At 44.5% G+C, this 22,527-nt stretch overlaps 1 protein-coding gene across 4 annotated transcripts; it reads left to right on the top strand.

Annotated features, from left to right (window-relative positions):
• The first annotated feature begins 836 nt into the window (after positions 1-836).
• TLR7 (toll like receptor 7) lies at positions 837-21,828 on the top strand. 4 transcript variants are annotated; one of them, XM_047716362.1, is made up of 3 exons: positions 837-855; positions 1,853-1,953; positions 16,910-21,828. In XM_047716362.1, exon 3 carries the CDS (start codon positions 16,919-16,921, stop codon positions 20,057-20,059), a length of 3,141 nt encoding a protein of 1,046 aa, XP_047572318.1. In that variant the 5' UTR covers positions 837-855; positions 1,853-1,953; positions 16,910-16,918; the 3' UTR covers positions 20,060-21,828. The 4 variants fall into 4 exon arrangements, with proteins under 4 accessions (XP_047572318.1, XP_047572321.1, XP_047572317.1 ...); XM_047716365.1 differs by lacking the exon at positions 837-855 and adding an exon at positions 1,220-1,454 and having other exon boundaries at positions 1,877-1,953; XM_047716361.1 differs by lacking the exon at positions 837-855 and adding an exon at positions 1,220-1,454.
• Positions 21,829-22,527: the final 699 nt, after the last annotated feature.

Below are 22,527 nucleotides of genomic sequence, written 5' to 3'. Positions count from 1 at the left end.
CTTCGCAACCCCTCCAGTGGCAAGGGGAAGGAACAATCAGCGGTATTCGGAAAGAGTGCTGTCAAGGAGTCCAAGGTCGCCTGACACGGAGCGGGATGGAAAGGCGGGCAGAGTGGACCTGGCGGCAGGTGGAAAGCCCATAGCCCATGAGGTAGAATATTCTAGTCTCCTGCCTTCTTCCTACCTCCTTCGTTCCTAAACGTTCTGTGCTGGTTTTCTTCCCAAGGAGTTCATATTTTTGTTACTGTTTTCAGTGGGATCTCTCCTCCTGTTGCCACTTGGGATCCATCATTTTTTACATGTGAGACAACGATCCTTTTGCACATGTTGTTTGCACAGCAATTTGGCCTGAAAAGAAGACAGTTGATGTTTCCTGCCTGTGTAACTATTGCTTACCTGCTTTGCGTGTCAATTTCAGTACTCGTAAAAATATAATACTATGTTTACTCCTTATTTATTTATTTACTTATTTTTAGTATTTGACGAGTTAATACATACAAAGCAGTTAAAACAGTGTCTGGCTCGTAACAACTCCCCCCGGCCCCCACCACCCCCGCCACCCCGGAGAGCTCTCTATTTCTATTGCATCTAGTCATTTTTCAGCCAATCTGGTGACTTTTCAGTATATTAACCCTGATCACTATCAGCTGATCTCCCCACACCAACTTGCATTTTTCAAATTCTCTCCAGGTGGACGAGGCAGACTCAAGACCTCTAAAGGTAACAACCGAGAGTTTGACTGCCTGGTGAAAGGACATCGGTGAAGAAGGGGACAGTTATCACGAAGACCCCACTTTGAGAAGCAAGGCTTCATATGACACCAGGCGACAGGGGCAGCTGACCTATTCTACCGAAGTGAGTCAGCAGCTAGAAGACCTGCCCCCGCTTCCAAACCAAAGGGGCCCTTTTGATGGTGGGGGCAGGGTGTGAAGACAGAACAAGGTAAATTTAGACCTGTCTCTCTGACATCTATAGAGCAGTGGCTCTCAACCTGGGGCTCGTTGACCCCCCAGGGGATATTTTGCAATGTCTGGAGACATCTGTGGTCATCACAACTGGAAGGGCAGTGTTTCTGGCATCTCATGGGGAGGGGTCAGGGGCGCTGCTCAACATCTTACGAGGCGACAAAGAATTGTCTCCCCAAAAAGGTCCAGAGAGCTGAGGTTGAGAGGGTTGCCCATTCAAAGAAGGAAGGTCCGCCTCCAGGGTTGTTTGCATTTAGATAAGACATTGCCCCAGTTACGGTGGTAGAAGTAAGAGGAACCTGGTGCTTCTGCAAACCTCCTGTCTGGGGTGGTTTAACAGTCATGCTCCTGCCCGCCCCCCAACCTTGTCCTCGCACTGGGAAGCCCTCCGGCTGGTAGCGTGGACCTTCTGGGACCCTGTGGTCCCTGAGTACCATGTCTTATCTCTGAAGACTCCAGACATAGAATCACTCCATGCAACCCAGAAAGGTATTTTTCCACACATGGACAAATTTGGGTAGTTTAATTAGGTGTGTGAGCCGTTCTCAGGGAGTGGGGAGGGGAGGAGAGGGAAGCCAAATCATATGCCAAAAAAAATTTTTTTTTAATCTGAAGAAAAATTTGGTATATGCCAAAAAAAAAATTTTTTTAATCTGAAGAAAAATTTGGTAGTCTAAAATGTCAATTCTTTGAAGATAATGTCAGTTTCATAATATTAGAACTGGTTTTCTGGAGTCTACCTCTAGTTTACATAACTTTGAGGAAGTAAATACTATTAATGGCTGTTTCCAAGAGCACATTTTTCCAGCGACGTCCCAGTGTATTTTGAAGCTACAGTCCTTTAACCTCTCAGCAATGTAAAATGCAGTGTTTTCTCTTTATCTTAGTTGATGCTGTTGGATCCATCGCAGGCTGAACTTGACGTCTTTCCTGCTCTGCTCTCTACAACCAGACTTCTCTATTTCTCTGTGGAAGAAAACTAAAAAGGGTGAGAACAGCCAAGAGATTCCCTAAAAAAGTGTTCTCGGTCAGCTTGGTGGGAAGGACTGAAACCAGCTGGCCAGAGAGATATTTAAGAATTTGTATTTTAGTTATTTGCGGGGTGGGGGTGGGGGAATCTTCTTCGTCATCGATATTTCATAATCAAGATGAATCATGGCATTATGTAAACTCAGATTAATCAACACTTGCTCTGTCCAACTTCGGGCAAGAGTTAACGCGAGCTGTGGTGGGACGAACAGATGTTCGAATTAGGGAAATCGCTTCTATGGCCTTCATTCGTTCATCCGATGTTTCAGGCGTTGAAACCATACAAATCACTGAAGTTACTTTGTGCTTTTTCGAACCTGTGGTGTCCTCTGAGCGAGTATGTATGTTGGCGGGGGGCACCTAGGACCAGCAGCTCAGGAGACCCGTGCTGGCAAAGAGACCAGGGGTGTTGGTAGACAGTCGTGACGGCTTCAAGAGCAGGCTTTGTTTGGGAACTGTTTTGGGCGGGGGTGAGAGGCCTTGGTAGAGAACTGGGGATTTATAGCCAAGGAGTAGGGTGGCTGTGGGTGGATGGAAAACGGCAAAGGCAAAATGTCAGGGGTGGGGGCGGCTTCTGGATAAACCGACTGGACGGGATTCTTGCTGTGAGCAGGCCAGGGAGGTCAGCGATCACCTGGAGGAGGGGAGGGGCTGAGAGATGTGAGCAGGTATCAAGGATGATCAGAGATCAATGGTGAGGGATTCTCGCTACACTGACCTGACCGGACTGAAACTGGGAAGACCGACCCAGAAACCCGAAGATCAAGGCCTAGTGACCGCGAGGAGCCCAAGGCCCGAGCCTCACCTTCTCTGTCGAGGCAGAACATTCTAAGAACCTCTCTGGGTGCCCTTCCAGGGCCACCAGGAGGCTCAAGTCACAGAATATGTGTTCAAGTTCTTTGCAAGCAGTGTGAGCTATTAAGGATGTCAAAAATTAGTCAGAAGAAGACATCGGTGGCCCTTTTCTGAAATTATTTGTCACCCAAATGAGCCATGATGGAGTATGTCCAGCGGGAACCCCTGCTGATTTCTAGATCTGAGTGTGGGCCCCACGGCTCATTTTGCGCCTGAGGCGGAATGAAGGATTAACCACATTGTGGGGGGGGGGCTGTGTTGCAAAGGAAACAACTGCTTATAGTTTCGTTTCCTAGAAACTCAGATGTCTATTTTTATGCAAACCCATGCCCACATCTGCCTTTGGCCCTTGAGGGGTGGCATGAGGGCGCCGGTAATAACAGAGTGGTCGGGTTTACTGACCCCTTGCCGTGTCGGCCAGGCATCATGCCAAGGGCTTCATGTCTAATGTTCTGTTTCAGCTTCAAAGCAGCCCTGTGAGGCCCAGATGAGGCTTCAGGAGGTTTTAAGAAGCTTGAGTGGTCTCAGTGGGGAAGCCCAACTCCGGGAGCCGTGCTCGAGCCCTTCTGCTCTGTGTACCTAGACCAAGCCCATCACACAGCGTTACCCAGGAGACACTCAGAACCTGTGAAACTCCATAATGATACCTTATTCCTGATGAGTAAAGGGGCACTTGGTAGATCTTTCATAAGAAAAGACTTGGAAACGGTTTTCAAAAAAAGAGCTACAAGAGGCCAGGAAGCACAGGGAAATGACTCAACCTTATTAATAGTTATAGCCCCTGTCCTTTGATATGGAAACTCCACTTCTAGAACTCTTTTTAAAGACATGATCAAGGATGTGGCAAATTTTTTATCAAGGTTGTCAATGCGGCATGACAAAGAGAATGTCTCATGCCAAATGTTAGGGAGGGATTACTTAATTGTGGTCCCTGTTTAATGGTATGTTATACAATCATCAAATCATGTTTTAATTAACTTTTAAAGATTTTATTTATTTTATAACGAGCTTGCAAACAGGGGTGCGGGGGTGGGCGTGAGCAGAGGGGAGGGGGGGGAAGGGTCTCAAGCAGACGCTTACTCAATGTTGGTTAATCTGGGAGCACGGTTGACACGGACACACATGTTACCTATTTTTCTTAGTAGTTTTGCAAAGGAGCCCCACATTCTGACCATTTTACCATTGAGAAATCAAGGTGCTCATGAGGTAAAGTGATTCACCAAAGTCCGAGAGCTCTTATGTGGCAGAATAAGAATTTAAGATCAAATCGTTCTGGGACACTTGGGTGGCTCAGTCGGTTGAGCGTCAGACTCTTGATTTCTGCTCAGGTCATGATCTCAGGGTCGTGAGATCAAGCCCCACATCAGGCTCCACACTCAGCGGGAGAGTCTCTCTCTTTCCCTCTGCCTGTGCCCCTCTCTTCCTCCTGTTCGTGCTTTCTTTCTCTTTCTAAAATAAATAAATCTTTTTTAAAAAATGAAATCTTTCCCCCAACAAAACCCTAGCTAAGGCTGGAATGCTTTGCACTATGTGAAATAGACAGCAGTACGGAGATCAGTATTAGAAAGAAACATGTCAGTATGTAGCTGCGGCTAAGCAATTTTAAAAGTAAAAACATTCTGTTCCTCTTAACTATAGCAAATTTCTCTGTGGCCAAGCAAAGAGGTAATGAGAAATTTATTTACTAAATTAAGCAAGCCTGATCATTTCAACATTGGAAAAATTGTGCTAAAATTAACACAGTCATGACAGATGGACCCAGCAGTGTCTTTGCACACCAAGACCGGATCCCTTGTGTCTCCGAAGCTTGCCAAAGCTTAGTGCTGAGTGGCGTGTTGTGGCCACAGCTCATACCCTCCTTGCCACCTATGTTTGCACAGCTTACAAGCTAAGAAATCTTTTATGTTCTTAAGTGATTGAAAAAGGCAGAGGAAAGAAGGCACCCATGTGGCTCAGTCGGTTAAGCATCTGCCTTCGGCTCAGGTCATGATCCCAGGGTCTGGGGATTGAGTGAGTCCTGCATCGGGCTCCCTGCTCAGTGGGGAGCCTGCTTCTCCCTCTCCCTCTGCCCCTTCCCCTCTTTCGTGCACTCTCTCTCTCAAATAAATAAACTTTAAAAAAAAAGAGTCAGAAGAAGAATACTATTTCATGACCCATCCCAGTTACTTTAAATTCAAACTTTAGTGCCCACAGTTTTATTGTTTGTTCAAATGTTGTCTCTAACCGCCTTCGCACAACATGGCAATCTCCTTGCTGGTGGAGTCGTGACAGACACTGGATGGCCAGCAAAACATAAATTCTAACTGGCCCCTTACAGAAACATGTGCCAACGGTTTGGTGGCAGTTTAAGGGAAGCAAGCGGACTGGATGTAAGGTCAAATAAGATTTAATATCTTCTGGTCTTTGGTGCTTGTTGTGATGCGTAATAGCCATCAAGTGGCTAATTTATCTAAGACTACTTTATATCATTTTATTCTTTTATTCTATAACTAGAAAACTAGGTCTGTTGGGCTAAATGGTAGGAAATAAATGATCAAAAGTCTCTATTTTTAGAATAAGTCGGTTATATCCTCATACTTTTTTTTTGGTTATATAATGAGACTTTGACATTTATGGTAATTATACTTTACAGAGATTAGCCTATAATTAGAAATCTTTCAAAATTTGCAATAAAAAGTGGTGGTTATTTTGTCAAAAATTTATGAGGGTAATTCCAAGGGGGGGGGGGGGTCTCAGTCTATAAGGCAAATAGAAAAAAAAAGGAAATCAGAGGCTCCTGCGGTAAAATGATTCACCAAAGTTAAGTTTAACTTCCTTATTCTTGGGGCTTGGAGCAAGGAGCCCGATGCGGGGCTTGATCCCAGGACTCTGGGATCACGACCTGAGCTGAAGGCAGACGCTTAACGACCGAGACACACATTGTGTTGACAAAGCCTGCTCGGCTCCTAGGCTGGAGCGGAACGGCCTTGTGGGACCAGGGGAAGGAGCTACAGAGGTTGCCCGGGAGGAGAACCTGTTTCCGCAGGGTGGGGTGTTGGGCTCCTGATCTTGCACGGAAATCTAGGGCCTCGCTGGTTTGCTGGCTGGAACCACATGAGTTGACCTTGAGGGGAGAAACAGTTGTCTGAAAAATGAACTTTCAGCTTTCTGGCAGTTTCAACCTCATTAACCCCCTAGGGGCATAGTTTCAATATCAGCATGGCAAAAGGTGAGTGAATTCAAATTCACGGGTTTCCAGCAAATGTTCCCCAACTCCTAGCCTCTTCCATGGCCCTTTCTGATTATTTTCCAGCCAGGCCTCACCTCTGGTTCAACCCAGCCCAGCCAGTCTCAGGATCCCCCACGGGGAGATGAGACCCCTGGCTTCCCCGGCTGGCCTAAAGCTCCCGCCACCAGAAATGCATTTTCTGATACCCTTTTCAACTCTAGGGCGACTTGGCTTCCCCACCCCCGCCCCGCTGTGTGATCCTGGAGCTGTTGTCCCCTGAAGCCTGGCAAACAGTAGCCCCAGGGGGCACCCCGTCTGTTGGCCTCCTGACCGGCTGGCTGGGTAAAGGAATGGCAGTGCGCACGGCGGTCATTGTTCCCAGGCTGCCAGTATCCCCATATCAAGATGGATTTCCCCCTCCGTGACAGATGTGACTGAGAGGAATGAAATCAAAGCAGAGTGTAGTTCTGCAAAGCCTGTGAGAGAAAGAGCCCAAGGGGAGGGCAAATTACCTACAGAAGGGTGAGGGGCTTGGGAGGGGGGTGGTTCCTTGTTGCCACTGGGTAATCACGGGTTTCCTCGCGTGCTCTCTCTGCGGCTGGGCTCCCCTGAAAACCCCTCCGTCACAGGCAGGTCTCCTCCCTGCTCTCCTGCTCAGGGTCAACATTCCATTTTCTGTCCTTTCTCTCCAAGTCGTCATCCTTGTCATTGTCATCCTCATCATCATCGTGAATGCTTTTTGGTGTTTTGTTTTGTTTCATTTTCACCAGCCTTATAACATGCTGTTCTTTCTCTCACCCTAAAATAAATTCTTTTGACCCTACTGGCCCTGTGAACGCCTGCCAGTGTCATTGTTCCCCTTTACAGGAAATTTCCCAGAAATGTTTGCTATTTCCAATCCCTCATTCTTCCAAGAACTTTGAAGTCTTATTTTCTTTGGCTTCACCTTCAAAATATATCCAGTATCTGGCAAGTTCTCATCACCTACATCCTTGCCAGCTGGGTCTGTTGCATGAAATCCTGCAATAGGCTCTTGACTGGCCTCTGTCCTTCTGCCTTTGCCCCTCATTATCTGTTCTCCACACGGCAACCAGCATGAGCCTTATAAAATATAGGTCAGGCCGTGTCGCTCTTCAGCATTCCACTCAGTAAAAACCACCATCCTTCCTTGGAACAGTCGGCCGGGCCTGGCATGCTTGGTGAGGGGCTACAGACCCCACTCTTTGATCATCTCCTATCCTTCTTCTCCTCCCCTTGTTCCGGGCACACCCGTCTTGTGGCCATTCTTGCAAATATTTCGGCACAATTTTCCATCTTTGCATGAGGCTCGTCCCTCTGGAATGCTTTTTCCCTGGACAGAGCTGCCTGGTCAACTTCCTCCTTCCCTCAAGATCCTTGCTCACATGTCGGCTTCTCAATGATGTCTCCCCAAGCCACCCCATTTATGGTCACAAGCCCGCTGCACATGTCTGACCCCCGTCCCCCTGCCCTGCGCTTTCTTTCTAACCCTTACCAACTGACATCCATGGGACGGTTACTGTTCTATATTTTTCAGTTTATTATTTGGAGAACGTAAGCTTCGGAAAGAGCAGGAATCTCTTCTGTTTGGTCCACTGATATGACCCAACACTTAGAAGTGGGTACCTGGCATGTTGCGGGAATCAATCAAAACTTGTTGAAATGTTCATTTTTCTTATTTCCTTCTATTGTTATGCTAAGGTTTTATTACTTGCTCTGGATTGTCTAAAATGTTTTTAAGATAAAAGCAACACATGTTCTTTATGAAAAAAAAAAACCTCAAGGAATAGAGGATATCGCATGTTCTTGCTCTCTCTCTCAGTTAAGTAAATCTTTAAAAAAAAAAAAACTCGGGCGCCTGGGTGGCTCAGTGGGTTAAGCCTCTGCCTTCGGCTCAGGTCATAATCTCAGGGTCCTGGGATCGAGTCCCGCATCGGGCTCTCTGCTCAGCAGGGAGCCTGCTCCCCTCTCTCTGTCTCTCTCCCTGCCTCTCTGTCTACTTGTGATCTCTCTCTGTCAAATAAATAAATAAAATATTTAAAAAAAAAAAAAAAAAAACTCTAGGGGCACCCGGGTGGCTTAGTCGGTTAAGCACCTGCCTTCAGCTCAGGTCATGATCTCAGGGTCCTGGGATGGAGCTCCATGTGGGGCTCTGTGCTCAGCGGGGAGTCTGCTTCTCTCTCTCCCTCTGCCCCTCCTCCCTGCTAGTTTTTTTTTTTTTCCTCTCTCTCTCTAATAAATCCTAAAAAAAAAAAAAAAAAAAAAAAAAACTCTAGGGGGTGCCTGGGTGGTTCAGTCAATTAAGTGGCTGCCTTTGGCTTAAGCCATGATCTCAGGGTCCTGGCATCAAGCCCCGCATCGGACTCTCTGCTCAGTAGGGAGCCTGCTTCTCCGTCTCTCTCTGCCTGCCTCTCTGCCTACTTGTGTTCTCTCTGTCTTTCAAATAAATAAATAAAATCTTTAAAAAAAAAAAAACCTCTAAATAACACAATACGGAAACCTTACAATGCTCAGAATCCTTGAGCTGAAATGGAAGTAAAGCGAGACCCCGGCTCACATGCCAAGTGCATTGGCTGTAACTGTATGAGGGACCTTGAAGAGGATGGGTCAGCGTGGCATGGGCTCTTGGTTCAGTTGCCTCTCCGATCACTACCTCTTCCTCAGGGAAATGGGAATATTTCTATGTCCTTTCAATTTCACTGCCAGGGCTCAGTGATGTAGTATCAGCACCGTGTCTTCTTCAGCATCCGGCATGTAATAAGCATGTGATAAAAGGCAGCCGTTATAAAAACAAACAAACAAACAAACAAACAAGAATGGCTGATGACTGTTCAGTGTCAATTCCACATTTTCCATTTTAACAAAAAGAGGTAACTGGTGAGAGAGGAGGACACCTGTGCATACAGAGTCAAACATTCCCATTTTAACCATGTTAAAATTTTCCAGCGTATTTGCCTGTGTGATTAGCTGTGATTTGTAGCCAACGCTGAGCTTATGTCATGGTGTATTCGGTTACTTTACAAATGACTGAAGGGCACGTGTCTTTAGGCAGTTGTTGCCAAAAAAGCAAGCAAAACAAAATGGATTATTTGTATCAGATGAAAAAATAGGTCTGCCTCAACACCGAGTGAACTCTTTTTCAAGACTTTTTTTTTGTTCATATATTTTAATTAATCTCTTTATTTATTTTAGAGAGAAAGCAAAAGCACGAGCATGAGCATGAGAATGAGAACGAGCAGGGGGAGGAGCAGAGGGGGAGGGAGAGGGAGAGAATCTCTAGCAGACTCTGAGTTGAATGTGGATCCCAGTGCAGGGCTTGCTCCCATAACCCTGAGATCATGACCTAAGCCGAAACCAAGAGTCAGACACTCAACTGACGGAGCCACCCGGCCACTGCAGAACTTCACATCTTTCAATCATCTTCTCAAGAATATCTTTTAAATTTGGAAGCCTCCAAGGGTATTATTTCTCTTTAAAACATTTAGAAAGGTTTTGTTCATTGAGTCCATTTTCCTTTCCTCCTTTGCCTGATCAGAATCCAGCCTCTCATTGCGGTTCAATTTCCCTTTGGCACCGATGGGAGAATGCGAACTCGAACTCGCTGGTACCTCTGAGTTCCAGGCTCCTGGTGCAGCAGGCATGGAAAGCCGGGAGATCTCCTGCCTGCCATAGAGCATCACAAGGGCCAGCTGAGCTGGGGCTCAGCTATAGAGCATAGGCTGTGCTTGTTCCCAAGAGAGACATGTGAGCTCTGCGCTCTCACTGGGGTTTCAGGTTCAAGGGAACAGAACTGAGAAAGAATTGAGTAGAAGACCTTGTGCAGTTTCACTTCCCATGGCCTTCCTCTGACACTGTTGCCTTTCCTTCTGTGGCACTTTCCCACTTTACCCCTTCCTTTTAGAGGTCCCAAGTCCTCCTGTTGTCTCCTCACTTCCTTGCCTCGTTTCTGACCTTTGAAGTACTTTGCTATTCATGATCATTCAATATGTGTCTTCTGTGGGATCTTAAGAAAGTTCAAAGCCTTGATTTATTCAGTAGCTATTGAATAATATGCCTGCTATGTGGCAGGCATCATAACGATAGAGTACGTATAAAGACAAGCAAGGTTCTGGACCTAAGAGCATTCACCATCTAGAGGGAGGGATGGTGCACTGACATGAAGCCTTCCAGAAAGGTGGTATAACAGAGCAGCCAAAGGTACCAGCTCTGTGTCTGAATTATTTGAGTCTTACCTTAAGCCGGTTCTGTAGGCTCTGCATTTCACTCTCCTTGTTGCAAACAAACCTATGTTTTAGAATTGCAATGATGATGAAATCATTTGTTAAATGCCGTTGCTTGAAATTGGTGCCAGTGAACAGACTTACAGGCTTTGTAGGCAATATGATTTCTTCTCATATTTGGTGATCTTGGGTTGAATTTCTTAGCATTAATTCTATGTGCAAGTTTAATACAGCCTAAGATTTTTGTCTAGACCAGGGATTTGCAAACTACTGCCTGTGTTTGTATGGCTCATGAGCCAAGGATGGTTTTTACAACTTTAATGAGTTATGTTCTAAATGGTAATTTAAATACCCACGTAATCATCTCAATTTTGCCTAGAATATTTTCTCTCTGCTTTTCGCAGAAAAAGTTCGCCATCCTTTGGTCTAAAGAACGTTGGGTATTTAAATTACCATTTAGAATGAAACTGCATTTTAAAATTAACATTTAATTTTAATTAATTTAAATTTAAATAGCCACATGTGACTGGTGGCTATCATATTAGACAGAGCAGCTCCAGACCATTTTAAGTGTAAAGATTCTGTATTTTGTCAATGTCCCTCAGTCTCAATGTAATCAGCTCCCCAGAGGTTGTATGAATCAAGGGGAAGACAGCATTCCTAAGCAGATTCTTTGCCCTAGACTGGTTTCCATTGTCTGCTGGAAAATACTTAATGGAAAAATGTTTGAAAAATGCATGTGAGCCCACACTTACGTCCTCTTAAGGCTGTTAAGGCTATTGACTCTGTCCATTCATCTGCTTTCATCTGGGGTAAAGCAGGAGGCTTTTTCAGCCCTGCAAGGCTTCAGATTAAGGAAGTCTTAATCAACTTTAGAGTTCTGGTGGTAGGCAGACAAAACCTCACTTGGCAGAGCTGCACTTTCTTCCATCCCTGCTTGCAGATGGCTGACTGCAGCCACGGCTCATGCCTCTCCTGAGATGGCCAAAGACAGTCAGAAGCCCTCGACATGCATCATCGTTCTGAATCTTGCCAAACCATTTCCCCTAAGAGTAAAGTCACGAGTCACAGTTGGCATTCCAAGGCTGTGCAGCCCAGTGACTGTAGTTAACAATATTGTGTATTTGAAAGTTGCTAAGGGAGTAGATCTTAGAAGTTTTCACCACAACAAAAAACAGTTGTAACGATGTGAGGTGATGGATGTTAACTAGACTTACTCTGATCATTTTGCCAGATATGTGTTTATCAAATTATCATGTTGAACACCTTAAGCCAATATGATGTTATATGTTAATTGTATCTCCATAAAACTGGGAAAATAAAACAAAAGTCACAGTTGATGCATGTTCTGCCTTCCAAGATGGCATGGGTGATAGTTACTTTGCAATGGTGTGACATGGGTTGCTAGCTTTCCAGGCTCTGACGTCTGAATCTGTCTTGCCCATAACCTAATAACATCAGTGTCACATATTTTCCATTCTTTCATGAGCAGCAGTTTACTTCTAAGTTCTAAATTCTACACTGGCTGAAAGTAGGTTTACATTTGTACAATAGAAAGTCCAATTAACCCTGGCTTAGTATAACAACTTTGTGATTTCTCATAAACCCCTAAAGGTCAGCAGTTCTGAGCCATTATTTATACTCTCCTCTATGAGATCATGCAAGGATCTGGGCACTCTGGCTCATTTACCTTGTTGCTTCATCATCCCTATAGCACATTTTCCTTATTTGCAAAATTCAACATAGGTGGCTACAACACCCATATTACAAGAAGCCAGATGGAAGTAGACAGAAAGAAGGGGAAGAGCCCCTCCATTTAAGGACATATCCCAGAATTTGCACATCTCCCTTCCTCTCCCATCACATTGGCTTTAACTTAGTCATGAGGCCATGCTTAGCTGCAAGGGAGTCTGGGAAATAGACTCTAATAAGGGAGACTCTATCACTATGAGATGAAAGTAAGGGGACAAAGATATGGAGAGAGATTTAATTTGATGAGGATGATAAAAATAACTAAAGTATCAGAAAATACCATGTGGAGTAAGAACAATGTATATAGTTAATCTGCACATACACAAGCATCAACATCTTGTCCAGAAAGAACTAATGGTCTTTCCATGTTTTCAGTTTAAATCCATACATTTTTTTGTCTCTCCTCCTCTGTGTTTTGAGCTCTTTAAGGGGAGGGGCTGTGTGTTTATTGCCCCTAGTAGGTATTCAATAAATATTTGTCAAATCAAAGAAAGAATATGTCAGTGGAATTCTGATTTTTTTTTAAATAAATTCTTTCTCACCAGTTACTTGGTATGATTCCTAGCTAAGGAATTTTGGGGGAATTTTCTGGTCCAGGTCCACTGTCTTGGTCCTGGACAGTTGTCTTGGTCCTTGATGTGCTCGTATTATTGTTTCCGGGTCTGCCATTCTCTTGGAGGGGCTCTTTTGCTGAGCACAGTGGCTGCCTCATGAGGGGACGTGGGTAGTAGAGTACCAAGCCAGGACTGGGAGCCCATTCTTCCAGCCCTCAGTCCGAAGTGTTGTTTCACATCATGTATAATCAGGGCAGTAGCAGATGAGAAGAGGGAGTGAATACTTCTGTCTAGATCGATCCCAGAGAGTGTCTTGAAGAAGGCGGGTTCGAACTGGGCAGTAGAAAGCAGAGCTCCTGAAACCTCTTTCCCCAGGGAATCCTCAGGCGAATAGAAGAGATAGAATGTGATCTCTTGGCAAGTCTGGGGCTGTAGCCTAAAACAATCTACTCCAAGGAGAAATCTGTTGGAAGTATTTTGCTTTATTTCATTCATGCATGCATTCATTCTTCTATTCATGTATTTAGCAAACACAATGCAGCATGAATTAATGCCAGGCACTGTTTTACACAAGGATACACAAAGCCTTGCTCTCTTACAGCTTACCTTCTCATGCAGGGTAGACATTAAGCAAATAGCACACAAGTTATAAGCAGATAAGCTATCAGCAAGGTAATTTCTGACGGTGTTAAGGGCCATGAAGGAAATAAAGCAGGGTGATCTAGTAGGTACTCTACTAGATCTAGTGGACTCATCTTAAAATGGAAATTAATAATAGAGGTCCACAGTTGCAAAATCCCCAGAATGAAAGCTTTGTTGTAACTCAGTCAATGGCAAACACATGACCTGAATTCATTTGGAGGTGAATCTTGATCAGAACGGAACAAGCTAGTTCTTTCCTTGCTTGAGTCCTTGTGGGCTTGCTCACTGGCTTTTCTTGATTTCCCTCCCTTCCTTCCTTCCCCACTTAGTGTGGAGAATTCTTTGTCTCACTGCACAAATGTTTGTGTGTTTGATTATGGGATGTTGCCCTGGGACCCTGTAATTATATAATATGTAGATACATATATCACATTACCTTCTATGATCTGAAAAGTTCTTAGTTCCAAAACACATCTAGCCCCAAAGGTTTTGGGGAAGGACTGAGGATCTGTAGTACCACTTACGTGTGGTTATTAAGAGGATTTCATGGGTTAATGTATTTAAACACTGAAAATGATATTAAGAATATAGTAAGTGCTACCTAAGCTAACAAAGGTTACTGTCACTATCACTAGTACTGCATGGAAGGGTACTGGGTGAGTTGGCCAGAGGTCTGTCCGAATATGTGCTATCTGTGCAGACACCTAAGGGATGAGAATGACCTGGCTGTGGGAAGAGGAGGAGAAAGATAATTTCAGGAAGAGGGAACAGCAAGTGCCAAGACCGGATCGAATGCAGAACAGAAAACAGGCCAGATGTCTGGCATGTGGTCAAAGAAGGGGAAGGAGGGTTCAAGGTCATGGACATAGGCTGGAGTCAGAACATGCATGATATAAGCAATAATAAGGATTTAAAGTATAATAGGAAGTCATTGTAGTTCATGAGTTTCATGTTTATAAAGACTACTCTCATGCCATTTGATGAATGGACTGTAGAGGACAAGGAGAATTAGGGGACCGTTTTGGAGCATGTTGAGGTAGTCCAGGTAAGACCTAATGGCTAATGGCAGGAAGGAGGTGGTAGTAGACAAGGAGAGAAATGGACAGGTGCAAGAAAAAGTTTAGAGATAAGGGAGAAAAAAAGACTTTCTGATTAATTTTTCCTTCTAGTTCATACTATGTCCATATGTAGAGGCTAAAAACGTCACAGTCAGGGCGCCTGGGTGGCTCGGTCGTTAACCATCTGCCTTGGGCTCAGATCATGATCCTGGGGTCCTGGGATCAAGCCCCGCATGGGGTTCCCTGCTCGGTGGAAAGCCTGCTTCTCCCTCTCCCAATCCCCCTGCTTGTTGTTCCCTCTCTAGCTGTCTCTCTCTTTCTCTCTGTCAACTACATAAATTAAAAAAAAATCTTTAAAAAATTAAAAAATAAAATAAAAATGTCGCAGTCATTGTTGCAGATGTGTTAAGGGCAGGGTTCTGCACATCTCTCCCCAACTTCGCATTCAGTGATATCACAATGGCAGCTCACACTATGGGAACTGGCCGATGCTATAAATCAGGACTTCACAAATCAGAGATGTGGGTTAGGAGAGGACAGCTGGTTGTTAAATATTTCCAAACTCACCACTGTTCATTTTTCTATAACTGAACTGTCTTCATCTTAGAGCATCCACTTCCCCCCATCACAGAAATACTTAAACTAGGCGTATTCTGGAAACTCTGTGGTGGTGATTGGTATCACTTCCTGTTTTTAACTCTGCTAATTCAGGGATCCTCCCAGTTCCTCCCAGGAGCTCATCTAGGTTGGTGAGAGTGGGATCAGAAGAGGGCACCTGGTTCACACTTTGTCCTTTATTCATTCTGGCCCCCTTTGCAGCAGTACTTGTCACCTTCTGATACTGGGGTTCATGCACCCATCATGTTTTCTGACAGAAGCATAGCTGGAGATGGGGTCCAGGGTCTGGGGATCCTATTATCAGGGACCATAAAGATAGCTCGCTCTGCTTCTCTCCTTTGTCCATCTTAACTCAACCCCTCTTTCCTGAGTGATGAACATTTCTCCTAAATCTTTGAGTAGATCGCTGCTCCAGGGAGATAGACCATATTTATCTAAGGGTTTCCTGCATACCCTGGCCTAGTACCATATCTTCCCAGGGATCTAAATACTCCAGATTGGGAGGTAAAGCCTTAAAGGAATTAGAATTCCTAAATAGAATTAGAGAAAAGGAAAGCTGAGGGGAAACCTGCTTACTTAACTTTCTATTAGAGGATCCTGTTGGTTTATGAGATTTCAATACAATTGGCTGATTCAGTCAATTGGGAGGACAAAAGCATTCACTGATCTAGAAGCCTGTTGTAGAGATACACACTAGATCATTCAATGGATTAGCACCAGTTAAATCAAAGCCAGTGTTCTGGAGTAAAACATTGATAGAAATCCTGAAACTTGAGGGCATGTCCCTGGTTAAACCACCTTCTAAGGCAGAGCCAGTTCAAGTTAATATGGTGATGAGCAAAGCTCTTCAGTACTTCCCATACCACCTTTCAAGGTCTTTCTCCCCACGGTCCTACTGTCTCTCATGCTAAACCTGGTTGCCAAAGAATCACCATTACAGCTAGGTTTCCATATGTCCCAGTTTGCCTGTGAGAGTCTTGGTTTTCTGCCTATAGCTTTAGCATAATTATTACTAGGTACCCGCTTCGTTTCACTCCCATAAGTATCGTCTTTGATCAGTCAGAACTCACCCAGGCAATGCCCGACTCTGCTCTCTTCTTTTCCAAATTCACGTAATGTAAAGCCAACATGTAGGTTAAACGTTCATCCCCAGATCATCTTGGATTTCCAAAAACAGTCCAAGAGGAAAGCCAGCTCATAGAATGGCAGCACCAAAATGACAACTGAGTGTCCTTGGTCAAATCAGCTACTGTCGCTGAGCTAGGTCTTCATCTGTAAAATGGGGATAATGGCTCTCTTAATTTTTCTACTTACAATATTAAGAAGCTTGAATATTGTGAAAGCCTCTTGCAATGTGTGCTAGAGCAGGCTTATTAGTGAGCAAACAGTAACTGCATAAAGTCTTTTTTTAAAGATTTTATTTATTTGAGAGAGAGAGCACAAGCAGGGGGAGGGGCAGAGGGAGAAGGAGAAACAGGCACCCAGCTGAAAAGGGAGCCTGATGTGGGGCTTGATCCCAGGACCCTGGGATCTGACCTGAGCAGAAGACAGATGCTTAACTGACTGAGCCACCCAGGCGCCCCTGCACTAAACTCTTAATGTGTCATTCTTCCCAATATATTTTCGTTTTAATATTCCTTCATCCACCAATTTCAGACTTGGGTAGCTATTTGATAGCTCCTTTGTTGTACTATTTTAAATAACAGTGGACAGGAAAACACTGCTTCTACCATCTTCAAAGCTATGGAATCGAAAAGCTAACATGCTAAAAGCTGAACGTGTAACTCGATCATGATGAATCCCCGTCGTGGGGCAAGTACAGTCGTGAGGGGTGGGGAGATGCCCTTTAGGCCTTTGAGAATAAGACCTGGGTTGTTTATTTACAACTGTAGCAAAACAGAGGCAGCAGATGGGAAATTTTAAATCTGACTCTTGCTATATTTTAGAATGATTTTGAATGATGGTGATTTGGCCTTTCTTATACTTTCAGGTGTTTCCAATGTGGACATTGAAGAGACAGCTCTTTATGCTTCTAAACATAATCCTAGTTTCTGAACTCCTTGGAGCTAGATGGTTTCCTAAAACCCTGCCCTGTGATGTCAGTCTGGATGCTCCGAAGGCCCACGTGATTGTGGACTGCACGGACAAGCATTTGACAGAAATCCCTGGAGGTATTCCCACCAATGTCACCAACCTCACCCTCACCATTAACCACATACCCAGCCTCTCTCCAGCCTCCTTCCACCAGCTGGACTATCTGGTAGAGATCGATTTCCGATGCAACTGTATACCTGTTCGACTAGGGCCCAAAGACCATCTGTGCCCCAGGAGGCCACAGATTAAACCCAGAAGCTTTACTAGACTCACTTATTTGAAATCCCTTTATCTGGATGGAAACCAGCTTCTAGAAATACCTGCGGGTCTTCCTCCCAACCTGCAGCTGCTGAGCCTTGAGGCCAACAGTATCTTTTCCATCATGAAAAATAACCTAACAGAACTGACCAACATAGAAAGGCTCTACTTGGGCCAAAACTGTTATTTTCGCAACCCTTGTAACGTTTCATTTTTCATTGAAAAAGATGCTTTCCTGAGTCTGAAAAATCTAAAACTGCTCTCCTTAAAAGCTAACAATATCACATATGTCCCTACTACTTTGCCATCTACGTTAACAGAACTCTATCTTTATAACAACGCCATTGCAAAAATCCAAAAAGAGGATTTTAATAACCTCCATCAACTGCAACTTCTTGACCTAAGTGGAAATTGCCCTCGTTGTTACAATGTCCCATTTCCTTGTACACCCTGTGAAAATAATTCTCCCCTCCAGATCCACCCCTCGGCTTTTGACGGGCTGACAGAATTACAAGTGTTACGTCTGCACAGTAACTCTCTTCAGCATGTGCCCCAAAGATGGTTTAAAAACATTAAAAAGCTGAAGGAGCTAGATCTTTCCCAAAACTTCTTGGCCAAAGAAATTGGGGATGCCAAGTTTTTGTATCTTCTTCACAACCTTGTCCAGTTGGATCTGTCCTTCAATTATGAACTTCAGGTCTATCGTGCAGCTCTGAATCTGTCAGATGCCTTTTCGTCCCTGAAACACCTGAAAGTTTTGCGGATCAAAGGATACGTTTTTAAGGAGCTGAGCAGCCATAATCTGTCCCCGCTACGGAGTCTTTCCAATCTGGAAGTTCTTGATCTCGGCACTAACTTCATAAAAATTGCGGACCTCAGCATATTTGAACAATTCAAAACATTGAAAGTCATAGATCTTTCAATGAATAAAATATCACCTTCAGGAGATTCAAGCGAAGTTGGCTTCTGCTCTAGCACCAGACCTTCTGTAGAAGGTCAAGCACCTCAGGTCCTCGAAACATTGCATTATTTCAGATATGATGAATACGCAAGGAGTTGCAGGTTCAAAAACAAAGAGACTCCTTCTTTCTTGCCTTTTAATAAAGATTGTTACATGTATGGGCAGACTTTGGACCTAAGTAGAAACAATATATTTTTTATCAAGTCCTCCGATTTTCGGCAACTCTCTTTCCTCAAATGCCTAAATTTGTCAGGAAATACCATTGGCCAAACTCTCAATGGCAGTGAATTTCAGCCTTTAGTGGACCTGAAGTATTTGGACTTCTCGAACAACCGGCTTGATTTACTCTACTCAACAGCATTTGAGGAGTTGCGCAACCTGGAAGTTCTAGATATTAGCAGTAACAGCCATTACTTTCAATCAGAAGGAATTACTCACATGTTAAACTTTACCAAGAACCTAAAACTTCTGAAGAAACTGATGATGAACAACAATGACATCGCTACCTCCACCAGCAGGACCATGGAGAGCGAGTCTCTTAGAATTCTGGAATTCAGAGGCAATCATTTGGATGTTTTATGGAGAGATGGTGATAACAGATACTTGAAGTTCTTTAAGAATCTGCTGAACCTAGAGGAATTAGACATCTCGGAAAATTCCCTGACTTACTTGCCTTCTGAAGTTTTCGATGGCATGCCTCCGAATCTGAAGACTCTCTCCTTGGTCAAAAATGGGCTCAAGTCCTTCAACTGGGAAAGACTCCAATATCTGAAGAATCTAGAAACTTTGGACCTCAGCTACAATGAGCTGAAGACTGTCCCCAACAGATTATACAACTGTTCCAGAAGCCTCAAGAAACTGATTCTTAAGTATAATCAAATCAGGCAACTGACAAAGTATTTTCTACAAGACGCTTTCCAGTTGCGGTATCTGGACCTCAGCTCAAATAAAATCCAGATTATCCAAAAGACCAGCTTTCCGGAAAACGTCCTCAACAATCTGGAGATGTTACTTCTGCATCACAATCGGTTTCTGTGCACCTGTGATGCCGTGTGGTTTGTCTGGTGGGTTAACCACACAGAGGTGACCATTCCTTACTTGGCCACAGATGTGACTTGTGTGGGGCCAGGAGCACACAGGGGCCAGAGTGTAGTCTCCCTGGATCTGTATACCTGTGAGTTAGACCTGACTAACCTGATTCTGTTCTCCCTTTCCCTGTCAGTGGCTCTTTCTCTGATGGTGATTACAACAGCCAACCACCTCTACTTCTGGGATGTGTGGTATAGCTACCATTTCTGTAAGGCCAAGATAAGGGGGTATCAGCGTCTAACATCCCTGGATTCTTGCTATGATGCCTTTGTGGTGTATGACACTAAAGATCCTGCGGTGACAGAATGGGTTTTGGATGAACTGGTGGCCAACTTGGAAGACCCAAGAGAGAAACATTTCAATTTATGTCTGGAGGAAAGGGATTGGTTACCCGGGCAGCCAGTTTTGGAAAACCTTTCCCAGAGCATACAGCTTAGCAAAAAGACGGTGTTTGTGATGACAAACAAATATGCAAAGACTGAGAACTTCAAGATAGCATTTTATTTGTCCCATCAGAGGCTCATGGATGAAAAAGTGGACGTCATTATCTTGATATTCCTTGAGAAGCCCCTTCAGAAATCCAAGTTCCTCCAGCTCCGGAAGAGGTTGTGTAAGAGTTCTGTCCTTGAGTGGCCAACAAACCCGCAGGCTCAGCCGTACTTCTGGCAGTGTCTGAAAAACGCCCTAGCCACTGACAATCATGGGACCTATAGTCAGGTGTTCAAAGAGACAGTCTAGCCCTTCTTTGCAAAATGGGACTTCCCACCTTACCAAGGAGAAGCTTGACTGCCTAGATTTTCTGATAGATGGCTCACTAAAAGGGTGTTTTCCAATTCTCTAAGACCAGGATGGTCCATACCAGAGAGGAGAGTCACAGCGACCAAGGAATTGGAACAATGGACTTTATATGACGCATGCAATCATCTTTCTTATCCCTCTGTGACTCCATTTGCCCTTGAGCCTCACCTTTCTGTTCCTGGATAGATGATACTGGGAGAATGGTGGCAAGGAGAGGACACGAGGCTCCGATTCTCCCGTTATTCTCTTGTGATTATGAAATAAACACACAGTCTCAAAATACAGAGAATTGCACTTATACCCATAACAAGTACTGGTATGTCTAGAGATAGGGTAAAAGGTCCTCAGGGTCTTCGCCTATGACATTACAATGTATCAGAGTTAGTGAAATGAAAACACAAGTCAATGCCTCGCCCCATGACTTCTGTATCATGCAGCGCCCCCTTCTGTGCAGACCAAGAATTGGCCCCTGACCAGTGGTCACCTAGGTGCCCCTCTCTCTTTGCCCTTGGGCCTGTTGCTGGGTTCTGTGGGGAGATAGCAAAAAACATCTTTCGTACTGATGGACATAGTCCACTCACACATGAGAAAATTAAAGTGATCTGGCTTTGCACAAAGTGAGGCTCTTTCCCTTAGAAGATAACTGACTGCTTAAAGTTGTCACGGACTGAACGTTTGTTCCCTCCCAAATTCAGATGTGAAATCCTAACCCCCACAGTGTGATGGTATCAGGGGGTGCGGCCTTTGGGAGGTGATCAGGTCATGAGAGTGGAGCCCTCAGGGATTCGATCAGTGCCTTATAAGAAGATAGCAGAGACCTCCTTGCTGTGTTCCCACTGTCCAGGTGTGAGGATACAAAGACAGGTCAACAGCCGGCCGCTCAGAACAGGACTCTCCCCAGAGCCAGGCGCTGCTGGCACTCTGAGCCAGGATTTTTGTCCTTCAGAACTGTGAGAAATAAGTATGTGTTGTTTAAGTCACCTGGTTTATGATGTTTCCTTACATAGAAACCTGAGCACACTCAGATATTTTTATCTGCTTTGCCAAGTTCTGTGTCCAAAGTAACATTGCCTCATGCAATGGCCTTTCAGACCACTTTGCTGACTAATACCGTATATCTGTAATTATCTGCCAGCTTGATTCGTCAACACGAGATGGGTTTGATAGTAAACTCTGCAGGAGGACCCCAGGAACGTTTATTTACTTAATAAATACAGTTATCGGGCAAGGTTGATATTTCTATGGATTCCTTTAAATTGCAGGGAGCAGGTAGGGAGAGGAGAGACCGACGTTTATGGACCTCAACGTTCAGAAGGCTGAGGTCTTAAACGCCCGCTTTCCTACTCAAAGGTAGCAACAGAAAGGACCAAGACATACTGAAGACACACACACTTCCAGCTGGGTCTCAAGTCTCAGGAGTTCAACATTTGAAACCTGATCGCTTGGCTTTATTTCATGAGAGGGACTATTTACAGAGGCTGCCTGTGGCCTTTAGAAAATAGTATGCATGGGTTCAAATCTTGGAGCATTCGTTGGGAGACACCGAGTATGTATGAAATGCCAAATGTTTGACTTTAAGTATAGTTGTAAATACACAGTATATATACATTCCTTCCAAACGACTCGTAATCGGTAAGGGTTACAAATCCCCAAGTCAGTCTCTGGAATGAATAAAGACATAAGCTGCTAGAGCCAACTGTTTGACAACATTTTTAACCTTTATTGTACTTAATGGACACCTTTCTTCTTCTCCAGTGAAAACAAACATAATGTCATAAAACTTGGCTCTTGGCCATCATAAAGCTTCTTTGATTAAAACACACCAACACATCAGGCTGAAGCCTTTGGGTGATTTATAAACCATAAAGCACTTGAAGACAGCTTAAACGTCTTGTGAAATGGATTAAGAGGAAGGGAAACTGAAGATAATGCATCTTTGAAACCACAGCATATTTTGACATGATGTTGTGTCCAGGCTTTGTTGTAGGAAACAACCAGAAGCGCATCGACAAACGGTTTTCATCCCAAATTCTTTGTGATCTTGGGTGGTCACTCTTTGGTGAACCTTCAGAGGGCCCTCCATGTGGTTCTCTATGACTGAGGCCACTAATTCAGGCTACCAGGAGGGCGTGACTGCCGGGTCTCTTCATAGTTCTGAATGTCCCACTGCTCGGCTCACCCGAAGGGACTCCCGACCGCCCATGAATCCCCCTCCAGTGTCAGGGCTTGGCCCCCAGCTCCTTTCCCCACTGGACTTGCCAGGTTGTGTCCTTTCTCCTCAGACGCATCCTGTGCCTCGACCAGACTTGGGATCCACGTCTTTGCAGGATCCAAGCCAAGGGGTGGGGTGGGGGGGGGCATTTGGTAGGGCAAGTGTTATGGCTGAGAAAAGGCAAAGCAAGCTTTCT

This window comes from Lutra lutra, chromosome X (genome assembly GCF_902655055.1).
Source record: "Lutra lutra chromosome X, mLutLut1.2, whole genome shotgun sequence".
In the NCBI taxonomy this organism is placed as follows: domain Eukaryota; kingdom Metazoa; phylum Chordata; class Mammalia; order Carnivora; family Mustelidae; genus Lutra; species Lutra lutra.
The sequence above is the reverse complement of the archived record's forward strand: the minus strand, read 5'-3'. Positions and strand labels throughout refer to the sequence as shown.